Below are 18,528 nucleotides of genomic sequence, written 5' to 3' on the forward strand. Positions count from 1 at the left end.
AGCCTAAATCCATTACTTGGTTCCCGAAAAGGCACTGTTAAGCACCTGGAGCCATGGCTGTCCAGAATGTTACACACGACAGGAGTTAAAGCAATTATATATGCTCTATGCATCTGTACATATTTCTGCTCATGTAAAGAAAAAAAAATCTAAAATTCCTAAATGCTGACTGATATCATTTTAAAATACATCAAGATGACAAAGTGAAAGAGGCAGAAGGCATTTATAAAAGCATGCACTGTAAAATGAAATAACAAATGAGCAAAACAGAGAGAAATCTGTGTTTCATTATAACCCCGTACAGCTTGAACACAGGGGAAAGAGGCTGCAGTTTTTCAGTGTTTTCAATTAATCATAATCCAGCTCTCCATGGTGAAAAAACATCATATTCCCCTGGAACAGCAAAGCTCCACTCCTTTTTCCTTTTAGGAAATTGGTCTCTTTTAATTCATTCAATTAACAGAATGCAATTTTTCTGACAAGCAATTTCCTGTAATCTTCTATTTTGTGAAGCACCTGGAATAAATACAGCTAGGAAAACAAACGATTGAACTTGGAATCAAGTCATAATTACCACTGTATCCAGAATAACATTACTAACATTATGTTTAACTATAATACAGCATTTTTATTTATGTTTATTTAAATCATTAACATTGACACATTGACATTTACACAGGATGAAGTAGTTTGTCTGCTGCAATTTATGTTAAAAAAAACTATCAAAACCAGAATTCTTTTAAATATAAAAGATTTCACACAATACAGTTTATAGATTTGCCGATCATGATCCTCGCTCCTTGGCCATGATTCATGTTCTTATAAAGTATTTACTATAACCTCAGTTTATTCATAAAGTAGTTACTTAATAGATAACAATGCAGAGGTCCAAAGACTTTTGTGCTTTGCACGGATTCTAGATCATTATCTGTTTATGGATGTACAATGCAGACATGAGAATAACTGAATTTATTGAACATTATGCAAACCAGTTGCACTTTACAGAGAAACACATCCACATCACATTTCATTCTGGCGTTTTATTCCTATTTGTATTTGTTATATATTTTATTGACACCTAGATTTGTTGCAAAAAATATAACGATCGATCGTATAATATCCTTGAGTAAGTGCAAAAAGATTTTTATTAATGATTGCAAAGAGGCCTTTGACATTTTGACTGAGGCTGAGTTCCCATACTGTAGCTATGCACTTCTTAGAAGTTTTATAAAGAGACCCTAATGAATTGAAAATATAGACAAAACAACCATGAAAACATTATATACACTTGACAGGTATTGGAGTACACAATAATCAAACCCCAAAGTAACAACATTTGACTATAATGTATATTTGGCTAACAAATGGTTATTATTCCTAAGAAGTTTATTCTGTGTCACTGAATACAGATTAGTCACGGTACTTTTTGTACCAAACCCTGTAAAGTACTATTTATTCATTTCATAAACACCAGATATCCTGTTTCGAGCCACATGGTATACATTTCTCTTTGAATCCAACTGGAGCCATCAGAGGTCAAAATGTAAATAGCTTCCTAATTTAGTTCATTAATTCAGAGTACCTGCTCTGAAACATTTGTAAAACATCAAATGGAATATATACCCTGGGGTACAGAACACACTGTCATAGGCACTAAATTGGCATCAAAGTCATGTGTCAAAGGATATCCTTACAAACAATAAAAAAAACAAACCAATATTTATCGGTTCCTTTATTTTTGAAAAGTGCACAATGTTTCTGTAAACTGAAACCTTTATAAAACACCCATGCATGTGCTTCGTGGCCTCTTCAAATCTTTGATTTACTGCAGTGACAGATTACTTATTTACATAGCATCTAGCAGGGGTCAATTCAGTGGCTAGGATAAGGCATGGCTTTAGTTAAGTTGCAACTGGCTTGCCTTGTGTATTCGATCTTCTCTGTTTCTTGTTCATTTAGTTTCTTCCCCAAAATGACCCGATAGTCTCAATGTTTGTCCTGAACATTCTTTCAGTTGAAAATACAACACAGAAATCATTTTTTTCTTTCCTTTGAACCTTCTGAATGGAAGCCATATTTACTACCTCAGGGTCAGGAGTTACCAGTTCGAGTAACTGTTAAGGACAAGGTTAAGGACAAGGTGGCGTGAGTGTGACAGATTGAATGTGAATGTTTCCAGTCGATATTCCACACTACAAACAACCACGATTCTCCCTGGTGCAAGAATGAGGATGCAGGGCATCACGCAAGGCGAATGCTAGCTCCTTGTGGCTTCTGACAAGGGAGATGTGGTCCAGTTCAAGGGTTTGGAGGTGACTCCCCTGGGAGCCCTGGAGGACCAGGAGGACCAGGTGGGCCAACTAGGCCAGGAATTCCTCTGAGTCCAGGTAGTCCGGGTATTCCTGGGAGTCCTGGCTGTCCCTGTATTCCCACTGGCCCTTCGGGGCCAGGCAATCCATCCTTACCCAAAACTCCCATATCACCTTTCTGACCTTTTTCCCCCCGAGGACCTGGCTGCCCATAAGATCCCTTGGCTCCTCTAAGGCCCACGCTGCCTTTAGGCCCGGAGGGTCCCGATGGGCCTGGAGCTCCCTTTGGACCGATAAAACCTTTTTCACCTTGGGTCCCGCGGGTCCCCAAAAGTCCTCGGTCCCCTTTGCTTCCAGTCAAGCCAACAGGTCCCTTGGCTCCACTTTCTCCCCTGTTTCCTTTTTGACCCGGAGGCCCAGGAGCACCTGCATAAGAAGTAAGAAAGAGACTTACAGTGAGTACAAGTTTAAAGTCTGAACAAAATGCACTTGTGTGCAGCATGGAAACCTTTAATCAGTTACCTTTCAAAATGGTGAAGTTCTGAATGAGCTGAGCATGGTGAGTGTCCACCAGCTTCATTTCCTCCATGACCATGGAGATGTTCCTCACGTCAACGTCCACCCGCATGCTAAGCAGCATGTACTGCTGCCGAAGGTTCTCGGCGAGGTGTAGGAGCAGCACGGCTGTGCTGTTGAGGCCGTACAGGTCCTCCGTGTGGCTTCCCAGGCGGGACTGGCAGGAGGAGCTCTCTATGTTGATGTACTTGTACATGCTCTGCACGTGGTTGACCGTGGCATTGATGCTGGAGGAGATGGTGTCGATCTCCAGCTCGAGAGAGTTCATCCTGGCCTCCAGCGTCACAAATCTTTCGCCCGTCCTGTTCTCGTAGTACTTGGAGTGGTACCTGAGGTCGTGCATGTTCTCTTCGTGCTCGTCCATGAAGGAGGTCACGTTGTCAAGCTGCATCTGCAAGCTCATGACCTGCAGGGTGAGATCGTGCACCATCTCAGAGCTCATGCTGATTCTCTGGTGTGTGGCGGAAATGCCACTTTGGATACTTCTGACGGCTTGACTGGTGATGCTCGAGTTGGACTTTAGAGATCCCAGCACCTTGCTGTAGCTCTGCCAGTCCGTTGTAATTTTTTGCAGAACCATAGTTTCTTCATCTGCCTTCCTCTGAAGCGTGTCCATCCATACTGCATTGAGGGCCACGGTGGTGTTGACCGTTTGGACGGTAGCTTTCAGGTCGTACTGATCTTGAACAACAGACTTCATGGCCTCGTCGGATTCGGTGATGACTACCTTCCAGCCATTTACTTGGTCTAAATATCTCTCCAAGGATTGATTGATCAGCATAATGGCCATGGAAGAAGTCTGAATGTCCCGTGTCATTCGGCTGCTGGAGGCGCGTAGACCCTGCTGTGTTTCGGAGGCTTGGTGCAATGCCTGCTCTTGACCCAGAATCATTTTTTGAATTTCTTCAAACTCTTTTTTCAGCCTGGTGATTTCCTCCCCCAAGTTGGTGATATCGAAACAGTCAGAGCAGTTGCTTGTAGAACTCAGATCTACAAGGCGGACAACAAAATTAGCCAGAACATACTCAGTCAGAAACCTGCCCCAGAGTATCCAGTCGCATAAGTATTTCAGAGGGAAAAAAGATCCAAGCAGCTATTCACTGTTAAAGACAAAGTGATGTCATGTGAAATATTTCACACTCAGGACATCCAAGAGGATGCGTCCGTGAGGTCATGAACTATGAATAACATTTTTCCATTTTTATTTTACTCTGCACCTGATAGTCTAGCAGCCACATTACACTTGGGGAGAGCAAAAAAACAGCTTTTTTGCCACTGATTAATATTGAACTTTTCATTACTTTAAGGCTTGTTTTACTAGCTGTACATGTTCTGTTGTACTCAAAGACATATAGAGTGCGTATGTAATATGACAAATTATTCTACTACCTTGTATACTTTCCTGGACCTTGATGATCTTTTTGTGATAAAATGTTTCCTCTTCTGATAAGTAGTCAACCTTTCTAAATACTGAAAAAAAAAACAGAGAGGTTCATGTAAGTGACTGCGGTGTCAGACCTGATTTGTCATACATGATTTTCCGGGCAATGATTTAATTTCTGAAGACATGGGTAGACAATATTAATGTGGCCCTGAATGCATGTGTGACACAACAGACTGAGTCTATGTCATAATGGATAAGGCAGGCTTTCACGTGTCTTTGTAGGCCAGCTGTCCTTGATAAGAATAATTCCATAGGTACGTGCAACCTAGCACCTACAGTTATGAAGGTACACTGATTTCAACTCATGGTACACCATGAAATCACAGCAGTACACTATGAGGTGTACTGACCACAATGCTCATAAAAGTCAATAACATGTATTCTGTTTAGTGTAAAAGCTGCTTGAGATAACTAGAAGCTAGCTTGAATCTATCTCATGTAATATTTATCTTAAACCTGATTGTTATATAACGGGACATTTTTGGGGAATTTTTTTGGAGAATGTAAAACAGATGTGTGAAATGACATGGAAATTTCAGCAAACCAAATATTTATGAGACCACTCAATCCACTTTTTTGGGAGGCGTGCTTTGTGACCAACCAAATATTTCAGAATTCCACAATTTATGGTTTGTGCTGGTTCGTTTTTGTTTTGTTTTGCCCCAATATCGCTGCTTTGTGCACTGACAAAACAGAAACTGGGTCCCTGGTCTGGCAATAAAACCCAAAGGGTCTGCAGAACTAGGATATTAAACCTTGAATAAATGCTGAGTTCAGACCTGTCTTCAGCATGGATTTATTTCTCTAAAACAGTGGAACAAAAGTGAAATGTTCTCACTGGTTATATGCGCTCACAAATTCATCTGGTAAGACTAAGCAAATAACTTGTGCTTTCTGCTAACCACCTCTTTGTGAATTAAGTACTTCTCAGGATAAACGTGCAAAGTGATCGTGCTAACCGCTTCGTTGCGAATGAAGTACCTCTAAGGCTTAGCATGTAAAGTGCTCATCCACCAGCAGAGCTACTGTATTTCAGTGGATCACACTAAGTCAAGCAAAGATACCATACTGATTTGAAAGATACGGCATCAAAGGTGGCCTGGAAGGTTTCATATATACTACCTTTTGGCCAACTTCCTGGCACCGCACTGGGCCCCTGTGTCACACCTAGTCCTAAACCCGGGAGTCCTGGTAGTAATTTTTTCCCACATGTTTTACTTGAACCAAAATTAAGAGGTGTAAATTTGCACCTCCAGAACTGTAGGGCAAGATTCCAACAACAAGAAGATTTCCCAGACTAACCCCCCCCCCACACCCCATAAAACATTCCCTTTCATTCCTCTGTCCTTCATTGGATTTAGTTCACTGTTGGATTCTTGCAGGTGTTCCTACTGCACGTAGCCTAAATTGCTGCATACAGAATTGTTATCGCGTTGTACTCTGTGGGTCCGCGTGCAACAGATGTTACTAAGGGGGACATAAATTGTCTGGCAGAGGCGAAGTCGTGAAACACATCGTAAACAGGCCGGAGTGGTGTGAAGGTTCACTGCAGAGGAGGCTCACCTAATGACGCCAGGATGGCGACCGCTATGATAAGGAAGGCGAGAAAGCCGTAGAGCACTTTGACGGCCAGCTGGAGGGAGTGGGCCTGCTGGCACTTAACGCAGCCGCCCCGCGTCCTTCCTGCGAACACAACACAGCCCTCTCTGTCACACGGGGGTCAGAGGAGTAGAGCAGTGAGAGAAATGCATGCTGGGATCCTGATACTATCAAATGTACATTACTGAGAATGGAATCTCTGATCCAGAGTGATCCACCAATGTTAAGTGCAGCTGTGTATCATGGGTAATGTTTGCTTGTGGCTGCCAAGACAAACTAGCGAATTACAGTGAGTAAGGTAAATGCACATGAATACAAACACACATACACGCTCACAGTTAAAGACAGGCGGACACAGACCCCGTCCCCCACATACACACAATTTCTTTCCACTAATTTTGAATCATTTCATACACAGAGAGAAAGGACAAGTTTTGTGTTTTAGAAATGCTAAATTTCATGTGAATAGTTGCATTCGAGAGGATGATCGTAAACGCCTTGTCGGAAGACATAATATTTAAGGGTCTGGTCCTTATTTCCTTGAAGGCCATCCAATGCTATTACTTTGCAGACAAGTATTTTATTAGGACCTGTATAATTTCTCAAAGGTCAAAATACATAATTGGAAAAACATGACCATGTCTACCCGAGCTCCTGGGAACTGTGGGAAATCGGTTTTGTAGGGGTTAGTATTCATTTAAAGCACAACTGCTCCAAATGTTGAGCACTGCCAGATCTTAACAGCCCAGTGAACATTTTTGTGAATATTTAGAGAAAATTTGGTGAAACACTGTCTAGACGTTCAGGTGAAAACCCGGCTACATTTGGTTGAAAAGTGAAAGCTTCCAGCCGACTAGGACGTAGCCAGGCTATACCCGGGTAATGCCTGAGCTATACTGAGGTTAACCCAGTCTGTTTATGTCAAAATGTCACCCAACATAGATTTACACCCCTCTAGACGTCTAGATTCTGGGTTTGCTCACTGGGAGGCTCTGGGCCACAGGCTTTAAGTCAGTTCAAAAACTGGACCCATACATTCAAAAGAGAATGAATACACTGTGCAATGCCCAGATAGACCAGCCTGAAAGATGTTTCCTCACCTCTAAAAGAGGGCATTTCTTCCTCTTCTCCTGTAAGATCCTCCTCTGCAAAACAAAGCGAGAAACTGAATAAGAAAATGAAGGCAGTTGCTTTATCATATAGCCATGGTAATGCCTAGCAATATACCGTTACATAAGATATGTGTCTCACTTCTACAATATCTTTCATTGGCGCAGGAGTAAATTATGGCTCTAGGGTACACCTGGTCAAAAGAGAACAACGTTTCACTTTACGAATGCAATCTGAATCTGTAACTATGCTGGTGTTTATCTCAAGAACTGGAGTACTGTTGGAACAACTCTATACAAACACACTTAAACACACAAACAAATCTCATGTCCGTACGAGCAGAAAGCGTGGGAAAAGGATGCGTTACATAATCAGCAAAAGGAGAATAATATTTATTTTAAATCTAGAAATACCATCTCCAACAGTCTACACATCAATGAGAGCAAAAAGCAGAATCTGTAAGTCTTTTCCTACCTTTAAAGAGCTGATTTTCATATCCACAAAAGTTCTCTGAAAAAACGAAACAGAAAACATTTGCATAATGAACAAATTAATCAAGTGTGATGGAATAAAATACACAGCTAGGGAAACACTCCAGTTGTATTACCAAGATCATAAATCACTAAGAGACTTGAAATACAATAACCTTGCCTGTCCCAGCAAATGCATTACTCTCAAACCAAGAGACACAAAGCATGCAATGCAGGAGACGTCTTTCAAGTGTGAAGTCATTTTTTTGGCCCAGCTCTAAGATTGACATAATTACAAGGATCAGAGAATAATATTTTACTCCTTTTCCTGGAAAGAGCCCAATGGAATGGATGTGTATGCAGTCAGATAAATGGTCCCTTGGTAACTGCATATGAATTTCTGGAGGCTGGTGCCGCAAGTCTGCTATAAGGCACCCACGACTGGTTCCAGTTCTTTATGACGGGAGGTCCAGAGGAACACTTAGCAGACTGGCTCCACGGAGGCATGGGGGAATCAAATTTGGATTATACCTTGGAACGGGTTCAACAATAACAGCTCTTACAATGACCACTTTAACCCCAATCAATGCTTTCATGAGCTTATTTGTGAAGAATTCTGGAATTATATCAAGAGCCTTTCTTTCTTGAGAGAAGTACCGTGCCATAAACATTTAGCATTTCATAATACTCTACCGATTCCATGATGTAATCACTCGTTAAGTCCCTACTTGTACTTCTGTATTATGCTACAATGTGCCTCTGAGGCAAATAGCAGCTAGCTTTGTGAAATAAAAATTATGTCTCTGTCAATTTTTTCATTTCTCTGCATTGGCATAGTTAAGACAGGACCGGACCATGACATCAACCAAAGGCTGCTAAATGCAATGCATGCTCCAAAGATCCTTGACCTCTTTTTGAGGGCTTTTAATGCTCTTGTTTATTGTTCCCAACACTGGTGCATTATTAAAAATAAACATCTTCTTGCCACATTATTTTCTTGATTCACACAAAAAGTGATCATAAAAATGTTTTTTTTTTATGATAAAACACACATGCGAGCACATGAGTAGACACAAGCATGCTTGTACTCACACGAACACACAGGTCTTTTTTGCATTTACTGTCATCATTTGAATATGCTCACTCAGAAGAAGCTGCATCACCAACGGTCAAAGGAGGATGACTCAAAGCCCTTCTCTCTCTAAAAAAAAAATTCCTTTATAGAAACAAATTCTCCTCTTAACTACAATAAAATGTTCCAACATACCTCTACTTTTCCGACCGAATCCACCTGGGCTCGCGTATGTTATTGCAGCCGGAAAGAGCAATATTCTTAACTCGGAGGTGAGGATATTTATGCACGCTCACTGAGAGAGCAGAGTCAGGCTCGAGAAGCCAGTCTGAAAGAGTACGGGGCCAGGCATGAGGTGTTGGAATGCGAGTCTACAAACTCCATCTGCAGCTGATCTGCTGCTCAGAATTTGACTCTCCCAGCCAGACACGCAGGTGGCTTGCAACAGCAGGCCCGAGCCTGGACCCTGGCTCGACGTAGACTGTTAGGGAGGTAGAGGAGGAGGGGGACCCTCCTGTCTGGCCTTCAAACAGGCCCCTCGTGGCAGACAGGAAACTGACATTACTGTTGCCAGGCCAACACAACTGTCTGAACATGGCAATGCAAAGGGGACCTAAGACTGTCTTTCAACTGGAATTTTTTTCAAATGCATTTGAAAGTAAAAGCATTTTCTTTCAGGTTTATCTACACATCTGCTCAAATGCAATTATGACTGCAATACTATTTTCAAACCCAATCTTTCAAAATGCAAAAGGCTCCCTGGATGAAAAAGACAGGCCTGTGTTCAATCAACATTTGTCCTTAACTGTGGAAGAGATCAAACAGATGTGGGCATTAGATGTTTCATTTGCAAACTCAGTTTGGTGAGTTAGTTTTAGTGATTGCTTTGTGAATAAAAATAATAATTATTGCTTTTAATTGTTAAGGACAGAGCTGATTGAATTGCATCCTTAATCTTAAACATGATAAACTATTCAAAATGAGACTTTTATCAAAACCAAACATTTTATGTGCCAAGAATCCTCTTATCTCTACCTTTTGTTGCATATTGCAATAATGGAAGCAATCCTTTGACAGTCTACCATGGTACAGAACACACATGTTTTGGGATATAGAGGTCTTTAGCACTTACTGGAAACAGCTGTGGTATATCTCTCATCTTACTTATCTATTGGGAAGGCACCCCGTGGTAAAATCATGTACATACATTTGATTATTTCAGTGAGCTTTCAGAGCTTTTGTCTTCAAATTGGCAAAGAACAAGGTGGAATTAAATTATAATGCCATTTTTCATACATTATGTAAGCTGTAAGCTTCACAAAATCACGAGTCATCATCATATTCCAGTTCAGCCAACCGGGACCTTGTGTTGAAATCTCGTGTCACACTGTAAATATTCTCAGAAAATGTTTAAACCCAGACCGTAAACTTAGAGCATGCAAGGGTAACAATAGTGACAGATGTGTTTTTTTACTGTGCAACACAAACTGTGAAAGGACTCAAACATGCAAGTTTGAGAACGTAAGGAGATCTGACTGAGAATGAAAAGTGCCAATAATATCCATCTGTGTCCACTTCCTGTTTTGACAGTACACCGCCACCCATCCAAACAAAGCTACAGCTCAGCTAAAATGGCTCATTTGAGCACAAAAGACCATCAATTGTGTTTCAGCCTACCTTTAGGATCTACTCAACACAGAAAATGATTGTAACTACATCCATATGTGAACACCACAAGGAAAACTGCTGATTAGCATTTTTTTTATCAGTAAGAGGAGCTGGCCAAATTTATAAGTTTCACTTTTGGAAATAATGAAAGGTAAGGGATAATCATCGCTAAAGTCTAGCCTCAGTGTAGCAGACAAAGTTGATGAATGCATGCAGTTTTGGAGTCAGGGGTTTCTACATTTTTGTAGAATGTGTAGTGAAAATGGGACCAACTCTGGAGTAGTCAGTTTAGCAAAAATGCCTTCTATGAATACGAGTCAACCAAAGACAAGACCACGGACTGACCTGTACTTCCTCTTTTGCCAAGGAAAACTGTGCAGGAAAACTGTGTTTGACGTTGGATTTATAATTAATTCACTCGGTATGACGACTTTCCTGCTGGAGATTTCTAAATGTTGGACAATGGTTAGTCTGTCTCAGTGTTTGCTTGATTAATCTCCTGAGCCAACCCTAATGATGGCATTTTAATGGAAACGTTTAGGAAGTATGGCAGAGGCTCCAGGAAGTTCACCTTCTCCATGTTCAGCTGATGGATCGAGGTAATCATGGGAAACCTTGGTAGACAGGTGTTGAACTGAGCCTGGGAAGTGTGATGGACCATTGCAATGTTAAGCTCTGCATTTGGTAGAACTAGCTGGTAACGGCTTTCCACTAAAACTCATTGTGATGGAACAAGACCAGGTCAAAACCTAGTATATGGTTGGACCGCGTATGGGTGTGCAAAATTGTGGCCAATTTGGTATGGTGTAACACACTTCATCCGGCCGTCCAATGGTGTAACTTCATAACTCGGCCGACCAATGGTGTAACTTCATCACTCAGTCACAGACATTCGCGTTTATAGGGCTGGCCCCGCTGTTGCGGTCCAGCCAAAAATACTCCACAGGCATCCCCCATACCCATCACACAGGAGATGTTCTCAAGAGACACTGCTGCCTGAATTGTGAACAAATAATATTGTTGTACTGAGAGCGGTAGATTTTAGGTTTTGGCTGCAGGAAGTCTCAGATCACTGCAATACAGACTGTGAGTCTGAACTCTGAATGACATTTGAACAAGAGGACAAAAACCTCATATTCCGACTCGAGGAAATCCACAGTATTTGTCTAATGTTTGCTGTTGTTGACCCCCAATCTGCTGTGAAGGAAGTACATGTTGCGTGAATTTGTTTGGTTTTCCCTGATCTTTTTTGTTGACCCTTAATAGCTTCTGGATTTATAAGACGACTTCAGTTTTCGTATCATTTTTTTCCCTTGGCAGGATAACGTGTAAACTGTCTACGGCCATTCACTGTCTAATTCCAGTGTAAAACAGACATAACAAAAATAGGAATACAATAAATTACATCCAAACCATAAGTAACAAAGACATTCATTCATAGGGCAAGAACAATCCTTTAAAAAATGGCTGTGTTCCATTTGTAATAAAGTAGACTGCCTTCATCCTCAAGGTTATTTGAGATTAGAATGCAAAACCCTGTCTGAAGCATATATTAAATTTGGAACATTCGAAAGCCAAAGGAAACCCCAACCGTATGTAATAAAGACAAGCGGCCTTGAATTCCAGCTGAGGTTCAACTGTTTTAAATACACTTATGCGGGAATGTGCGGTTCCAATCAAAGTGGTGTCAAGCCAAGGAATGTGTTGATCACGCCTTCCTTACTCTGAAGCTATAAAGTACTCATTTTAGGCCTTCCTATGGTGTGGTTCTGTGGTGAAACCAGAGTTTCGACGTGAAATAAACCATTCGCAACCCTCTTACTGTCACATGCAATGCAACCTAAGCACCTCCTGGTTAGAGTCATAAAAACATGTCTGATTTGTTTTGTTGACCATAATGTCTGACTTACTCTTCTTGCTATCCTTTTTTTAAAGTGATGTTCATTTTGTGATTTCCTTGCATTCTCGGGAAGACAAAATTACACAAATGGTAATCTATTTGTACTCGCTGGTCCTGTAAAGACACTTAACCAATTTGTGATCTATACTGTATGTACCTCTGATGTTTTTATTTGACACAAATGAATTGGATGTCATCAAACTGGTCTCTGCCTGTGATTTTACAGTACACTACTGTATCTCAGCCACACACCTGCTGCTTATAACAATGAAGTCAACCTAGTTCCTTTACTTTATACTCTAGGAGTGTATTGGGGTTTCCCTGAAAAAAAGAAGTCTTTAGGAAACACTTTCAAGCTTAAAAACAGTTGATTTTTACTCAGGAATGAAGGGACCCCATACCTGTGACTGTTCCGCATAAATACTTTAACATTTTGCAACAACAACTGCTGCAGCTAGTGCCACATGTCGCTGCAGACTAGTTTGTTCCCTGGGGGTCGATTAATGTTTCTGTACCTATAAGTCATTCAATGTTCATTAAATTACAGGATTTAATTCTATCCATTTGATGTGATACCTATAATCTAATTTAAGGTAACCCAAAGCAAATGTATGCTTTGTGTAACTGACATTCTTAACCAGGAAGTTTTCATATTAAAGTACAGGATGTCTCATGTCCAAAATCAATAGACCAACGTTTTTCCTGGATTCTCAGTGGTACACTTTTAAAAGGGAGCTGTCTGCACGTTTATGTGCATGTGCACCCTCATGTTCTGTAGATCATATACATTTCCTCTCGTGGCAAAAGAGGAGTTTTCAGTCAAATGTATCACTTGGATTCTAGATAATGTACAAAGTCAACCAAAAGACAATAGCCTTACCTTTCATGATGTGACTTCAAAACAACTTTTTTCAGACGTAAAATATACCTAGGATGAACAGAGGAGTCCTCCTTCAAAATATCTTCTTGACTGAAGTAAAAGTCCCAACACCAAATGTAACAGGACAGTTGTTTAGCATCCGATTCATCTGGTGTAGCTTACAGTGAACACGCACGTCCATAAGCATGGGTTCTCGCTTGCGGGATGTTTATAATGTTCAGGCAACTGACTCCCAAGTTTGCGTTTACAAAAAAAACATATTTTCAAAAAGTTACCCACTAATTGCTCTCGGTCTTGTGTCCGTCTCTCTGTGAATATGCATTCCTCAAAGCCCACGGGCACTTTCAGCAGCGAACCCCGACTTGATCTTCAGCGTGCATAAACTTCGACTGCAAAACAAAAACACACACACACATCCGCAACCGGGCTACATACTACTTTCCCACTGTAATGGGCAAACTGTCCATTCTGCCTCTCCCATATACAGCACGAGGAAAATGATACCTTGGACAGTAACCATGTGCAGCCAGGGGGGAAACACGACATGGACAAGAGAGGCAGAGAGAGAGAGAGAGGGAGGGAAATAGGGAGGGGGCGAACGGGTGTTGTAGCAAGTCAGCACTTTGACTGTCGCTAATTGCTAACAAATGTCCAAATCCATTCGACGGGAAGAACACCTTTAGCTTCTGTGATATCTGCAATCCAAAATAATACAACAGTAGCTTATACAACGGCGATTTGCTGAGCGCCAGTCGTTTAACCCTACCTCGCGATTGCTGTTAATGTACCGATTTATTTAGCTATTTTTAATTCGTTTATTATTCATTATTGCATTAAAGATCAGACCAGAGGGACACAGAACAGTAGCTTCCAATTGATTGAGTGCCATTAACCAGTAGATTAGGTAGGTTGGATATTTTAAAGCATTGCGAGATTAGTAGGGCCTACTTAATTGCAGTAGGCTATTACTCGCTAATAGCTAGGCCTACTTTTGGCTACTCGCTTACAGACATTTACAGTACATGCAGAATTATTTGCTTACGATAAAGTAGGCTATCACAAGTTTTCAGACAAATTCATAACTCTTATCTCCGATTTTTAAAAATATTTTTGAATAACCATGCATGTTATAACCGACCTTACATATTGTAGGTACTAGAGGACTGCCCTCTGTATAGCGTAGCCTACATTTCGTGTATTTCCAAAACAACCCACTGGTGGTAGTGTCCAGTCAAATGTCCATTCATATGTTTCTGTAGTGTAGTGTGGATATGAATCAATGGAGCATAGATATTGAAGGAAATCCAGGTCAGATTAAAGTTCACAGGAGATAAAAAAAAAAAAAATTGAAAACAGATTTCAACAATTTTAGCACTGTAACTACAGAAACCATTAAATGCACGTATGAATTATAAAATATGTTTTTTCTCTACTGTGCATTGGATAGGGAAGATTCAGAACCGATCAGCATTATTTCTGAAGGTAAAATAGCCTGTGTCTGCTTGTGCTCAGGAACACTGTTCTTGTTTTTCCGTTCAATGCTCCGTGTGCCTTGAGGAAAAAAAAAAAAACATGATCCATATGAACATATTGGAATGTTTAATTGTTTTTAATTTCATAAGCTCAGGCTGTCCTGCACACTGCTTTATCGGTTTGTTGTTTTGCAAGACTAAATCCGTCCATGCGATTTCCCAATCACTGATAAAGTCCAGATGCAATTTAAGTCGCCATGTTTGTGGCGGTGTTATGTTTATAGTGGAGAGTGTCATTACTGAGCCCCAGCATTAGGCCTATTACTCATTAAAAATCCATGTGTCATGAAATACACGATCAAAAGGAATACGACCAATTTCCGTTATAATTCAACGCATTATTAATCCTTTATTTAAGCAGGGGAGGCCCACTGAGACCCATTTCCTATTTTTTCAAGGTCGCCGTGGGAGAAATGCCAGAGAGAACAGATGCAAGTGGGGAGAGAGAAAGAGAGAGAGAGAGAGAGACCAGGGATAAAGCCCCTGGAGCAGTTTTTTTTGGATTAAGGGCCTCACTGAAGGGGGCTCAAATGGTTACCAGTCACAAACCCTACCACTAGACTACCCTGCAGGTCAGAAAAATTGTGACCTAGCATTGTGAATGAAGTATGACCACTCATCACACATTGAACAGCCAGAATTCAAAGGCACATTTACAAAAGCCAATCCCAGACATTCAAAATCATTCATTGAGGTGATTGATATGTCAAAGGTCACGACACAAAATGTACCAATTATTGCAATTCTTAAGATTATTTTCCAGAGGAATGCTTGAATGAACTTGCTGTGGCTTGGGAGATTATGTCAGATTATTTCTAATAGGCATTGCGCTTGAATAGTTACCAAGACGTTTATGGTTGCATGAGACATGGAGATTACCAAGGAATTAACTCATTTAAAGATTGTGAGCTTGCTCTTCTTCAGCCTCAAACTGAGCCCTAAATGTAGTTGTGTGGGGCCTTGTTTTGTGAAGGATCCAGCACCCTTTTAAAGTTCAGCCAAATGTTCCACATTCTTAATGGGTGTACGCACATTGTATTGGTGGATTTGGGCCAAACAGGCTGGGGGTGGGCGTTGCACGTGCTGTTTGATAGATGCGCCATTATTTCCCAGTGTTTTCAACAAATCACCTCAGTTGAGGGACAGGAAGGATATTCTCAGACAGTTACCGGAATTCAAGCCTCAATAAATCTGTTAATCGATAAACGTTCCAAGATGTTCCTTTAAAAAAAAAAAATCCTTTCTTTTTTTTAGGAAAAGATGGTCTGACATCAATTTGTTTTGTGAAGAAAATAGTCCAAGCTTGATTTGATCAAGTCTCACCGTAAGTGCGCAAGTTGAAAAGAAGATTCCAAAGATGTTTGGCAGTATGTTTAAAGTGGCATTGTTTTGAAAACGGACCACATGTGCACGTACGTTTCATATGCAAAGACTGAGAGCAAGAGGTATTCCTTTTATGGATAATGAGCCACACTCAAACGCTCAGTAACTCCAGGGACTTCAAAGTGGCACGATAAACACATTATCCTTGATTTCCAATGAGCCGTGAAGGCTTGTTTCTCCTACTGAAAATGGCTGCTCAGTTAAACTTGAAGTGCACCCTACCCTTAGCTTTTCACAAGGACGTGAAGCAAATGTTTCTTTTTCTTTGCTACATGCAAACTTCATTTTCTTTGTCTTTTTGAGTTCATCCAGATGAAGTAAATGGAACTCAAAATTCCCTGTAACAACTACATTTAGGTTCACTGAAGTCATATATATTGGACAAACTGAGAGGAGTAGATAACGTGCCTGGTTTACCACTGGAAGGCCATATAAGCTGTTATAAAGTGTACTGTATTTACAAAGTGTTTAACTTTGCATACGTCATCATTTTGCCTCCACTCTGTTCAACTCAGAGGTGTTTAAAATTCAGTCAGTGTAGCCTGCATGTTGCAATGTTGATTTTTGATTTTATGTTTGTAAAGACACATTTGCATGTCTGATAGTCTGATAAACTGTGGTTGCATTACAGTGTGACAGCAACCTATTTGTAGAATATTAAACTTTTGTAATCAATAAAAATAAATAAAAGATAAAAATAATCTTTGGAATAACTTGCCATGTGATTGGAACCTCTTTGTAGAAAATTTAACTGATGCAATAGCAGCAATCTGTGGAATAACTTGGTTCCAGATTAGACATTTGTGTTTGACTATCTGTTTCTTCTGTGCTGGGAGGCTGTCCTTGGCTGGGGTTGAAAAACACTATTTCATGCATCCTGTGCTCACACTCACAGGAATACAACATAATGTGAACATCATGAATACAGATGGAAATCTTTGGAAATCCAATCAACTAGGTTAAGCATATGCTGTTGGACCAATAATTTCATGCAGATAAATTCCTGGAAGGAATGTAAGTGTGGGACATATTATGAAATGTGAAATTCTGATTGGTTGAGTTGACAGACGGGTGGGCTCTTCCAGCTAAAACTTTGCAAATAACATTAATAAATAGGATGATAACCCGTTTAAAGACCAGTATTCATTCTGCATTTGTCCAAACTCAGAAACTTTTAACACACTCAAAACACAAGTTTTTGAAGTCTCGTATCACTGCCATCTGGTGGGTAATATTCATATAGCCTCACACCTGATACTCGCTTATCTGGTTTTATTTGGATATCTTAGTTCAATGGTATGAATAAATAGATGATTTGTCACAGCAGAATGTTGAGACATGATATTATGCTGTTATTTCAAACAATAGTGAAAGATGCTTCTTTGGGAGCAGGAGCATCATTGTAAAAAAAAGGAATAAAAATATATTATTATTATTGCTCAATGTATAAAAAAAATTACTTAATGGAGAAAAAAATGTAACATATCTATTTACTCTTCTGACCATAACTAATCTCTATTAACTAACTAATCTCTACTTTTGCAATGCTTTCTCTTAACTAAGCGTGGCTTGTGGTGAACAGAATCCAGATGTCCTGCTGCTCGGGGTTTACTGGGCTGTGAGCCGGACTATCTGCCAGAGGGCATAACATAAACTGATATAATTAAAAACTGAAAATGACTGTGGACTGTAACTTATGGGCCGTGAAAGTTGCCTCTCCTCTGTAATTTACCTCCAACATTGACTTTAATTATTATAGTGCAAAAGTGCTACTTGCAGCTGCAGGGTGTTTGCTGTAGACAGAGAGCTGACTTTCAATCAAATTAACAAATAAATACATTCTAAAAAACACTTTGCCTCATTCAAATCACAAAATCTCACATTTGTCGTAAAAGCACTATGCTGGCTGCACCTTTGGAGTAACATGCCTGTCACAAGTACTCGCGGCTTAGGTAGCTAAAGCCTAACCCAAGGCTTTAAATATGTTGAGGAGAACATGATTCACATTCAATGAATGAGTTATATTTCATAAAAATATGAAGGGTTAAAGTATGCTGAAAGCTCGGCCATTGTCCTTCTCCTCGTGCAATGAAAGCTGCGTTCCTGCTGAGGTATTGCTACTTGTATATAGCCTGCAGCTGTGGTACATTTATGTTTTGGGACTCGCCCGATTCCCTTCTGTGGCAGTCCGCAGGTTGACCTTGGCGCTTCAGGGGCACTGCGGATGAGAGGAGACACACTGGTACTTCTTCGCCAGCCCCCCCCCCCCGTCTCCTTCCGGCTGGCGAAGAGTACCCACTGGAGAAAAGTGGCCATTTGTATTCGGTCCTCTGTCTTATAGTAGAGAATCAATAAAGGAGGAAGGCTACTGGAATAATTGTCCTTCGTAGGTTTCATTCTTATCATTCGAAATAGAGCAACTGCCAGCTGTCAGCCAGCCAGTTCATGTATACATTTTCTTATATGTGACCTTCTTACGCAGAAGCTGGACTTTCATGGTACACAAATCAGCTCGGCTCTGAAGTTCAGGCTGGGGTGAAAAAAACAAAATGCCCCCCCCCCCCCCTCGTGGGCAATTCACATGA

At 40.6% G+C, this 18,528-nt stretch overlaps 1 protein-coding gene across 1 annotated transcript; it reads right to left on the reverse strand.

Annotated features, from left to right (window-relative positions):
* Positions 1-602: 602 nt before the first annotated feature.
* On the reverse strand, positions 603-13,595 carry scara3 (scavenger receptor class A, member 3). Its single transcript, XM_064340391.1, has 7 exons — positions 13,029-13,595; positions 7,513-7,548; positions 7,029-7,073; positions 5,893-6,012; positions 4,275-4,355; positions 2,832-3,875; positions 603-2,735 (listed from the first exon to the last, which is right to left on the reverse strand). The coding sequence occupies exons 1-7, from the start codon at positions 13,033-13,035 to the stop codon at positions 2,299-2,301; spliced, it is 1,770 nt and encodes a 589-aa protein (XP_064196461.1). The 5' UTR covers positions 13,036-13,595; the 3' UTR covers positions 603-2,298.
* Between the last annotated feature and the right edge of the window lie 4,933 nt (positions 13,596-18,528).

Source organism: Anguilla rostrata, chromosome 6 (genome assembly GCF_018555375.3).
Source record: "Anguilla rostrata isolate EN2019 chromosome 6, ASM1855537v3, whole genome shotgun sequence".
NCBI lineage: Eukaryota > Metazoa > Chordata > Actinopteri > Anguilliformes > Anguillidae > Anguilla > Anguilla rostrata.

Excerpts from the sequence above, each read along its gene's own strand:
- scara3 (XM_064340391.1), bottom strand. Across the intron at positions 7,074-7,512 it reads TGAAAATCAGCTCTTTAAAG|AGGAGGATCTTACAGGAGAA; the intron begins GTAGGAAAAGAC and ends TTTGTTTTGCAG. Across the intron at positions 2,736-2,831 it reads GAACTTCACCATTTTGAAAG|GTGCTCCTGGGCCTCCGGGT; the intron begins GTAACTGATTAA and ends CTTCTTATGCAG.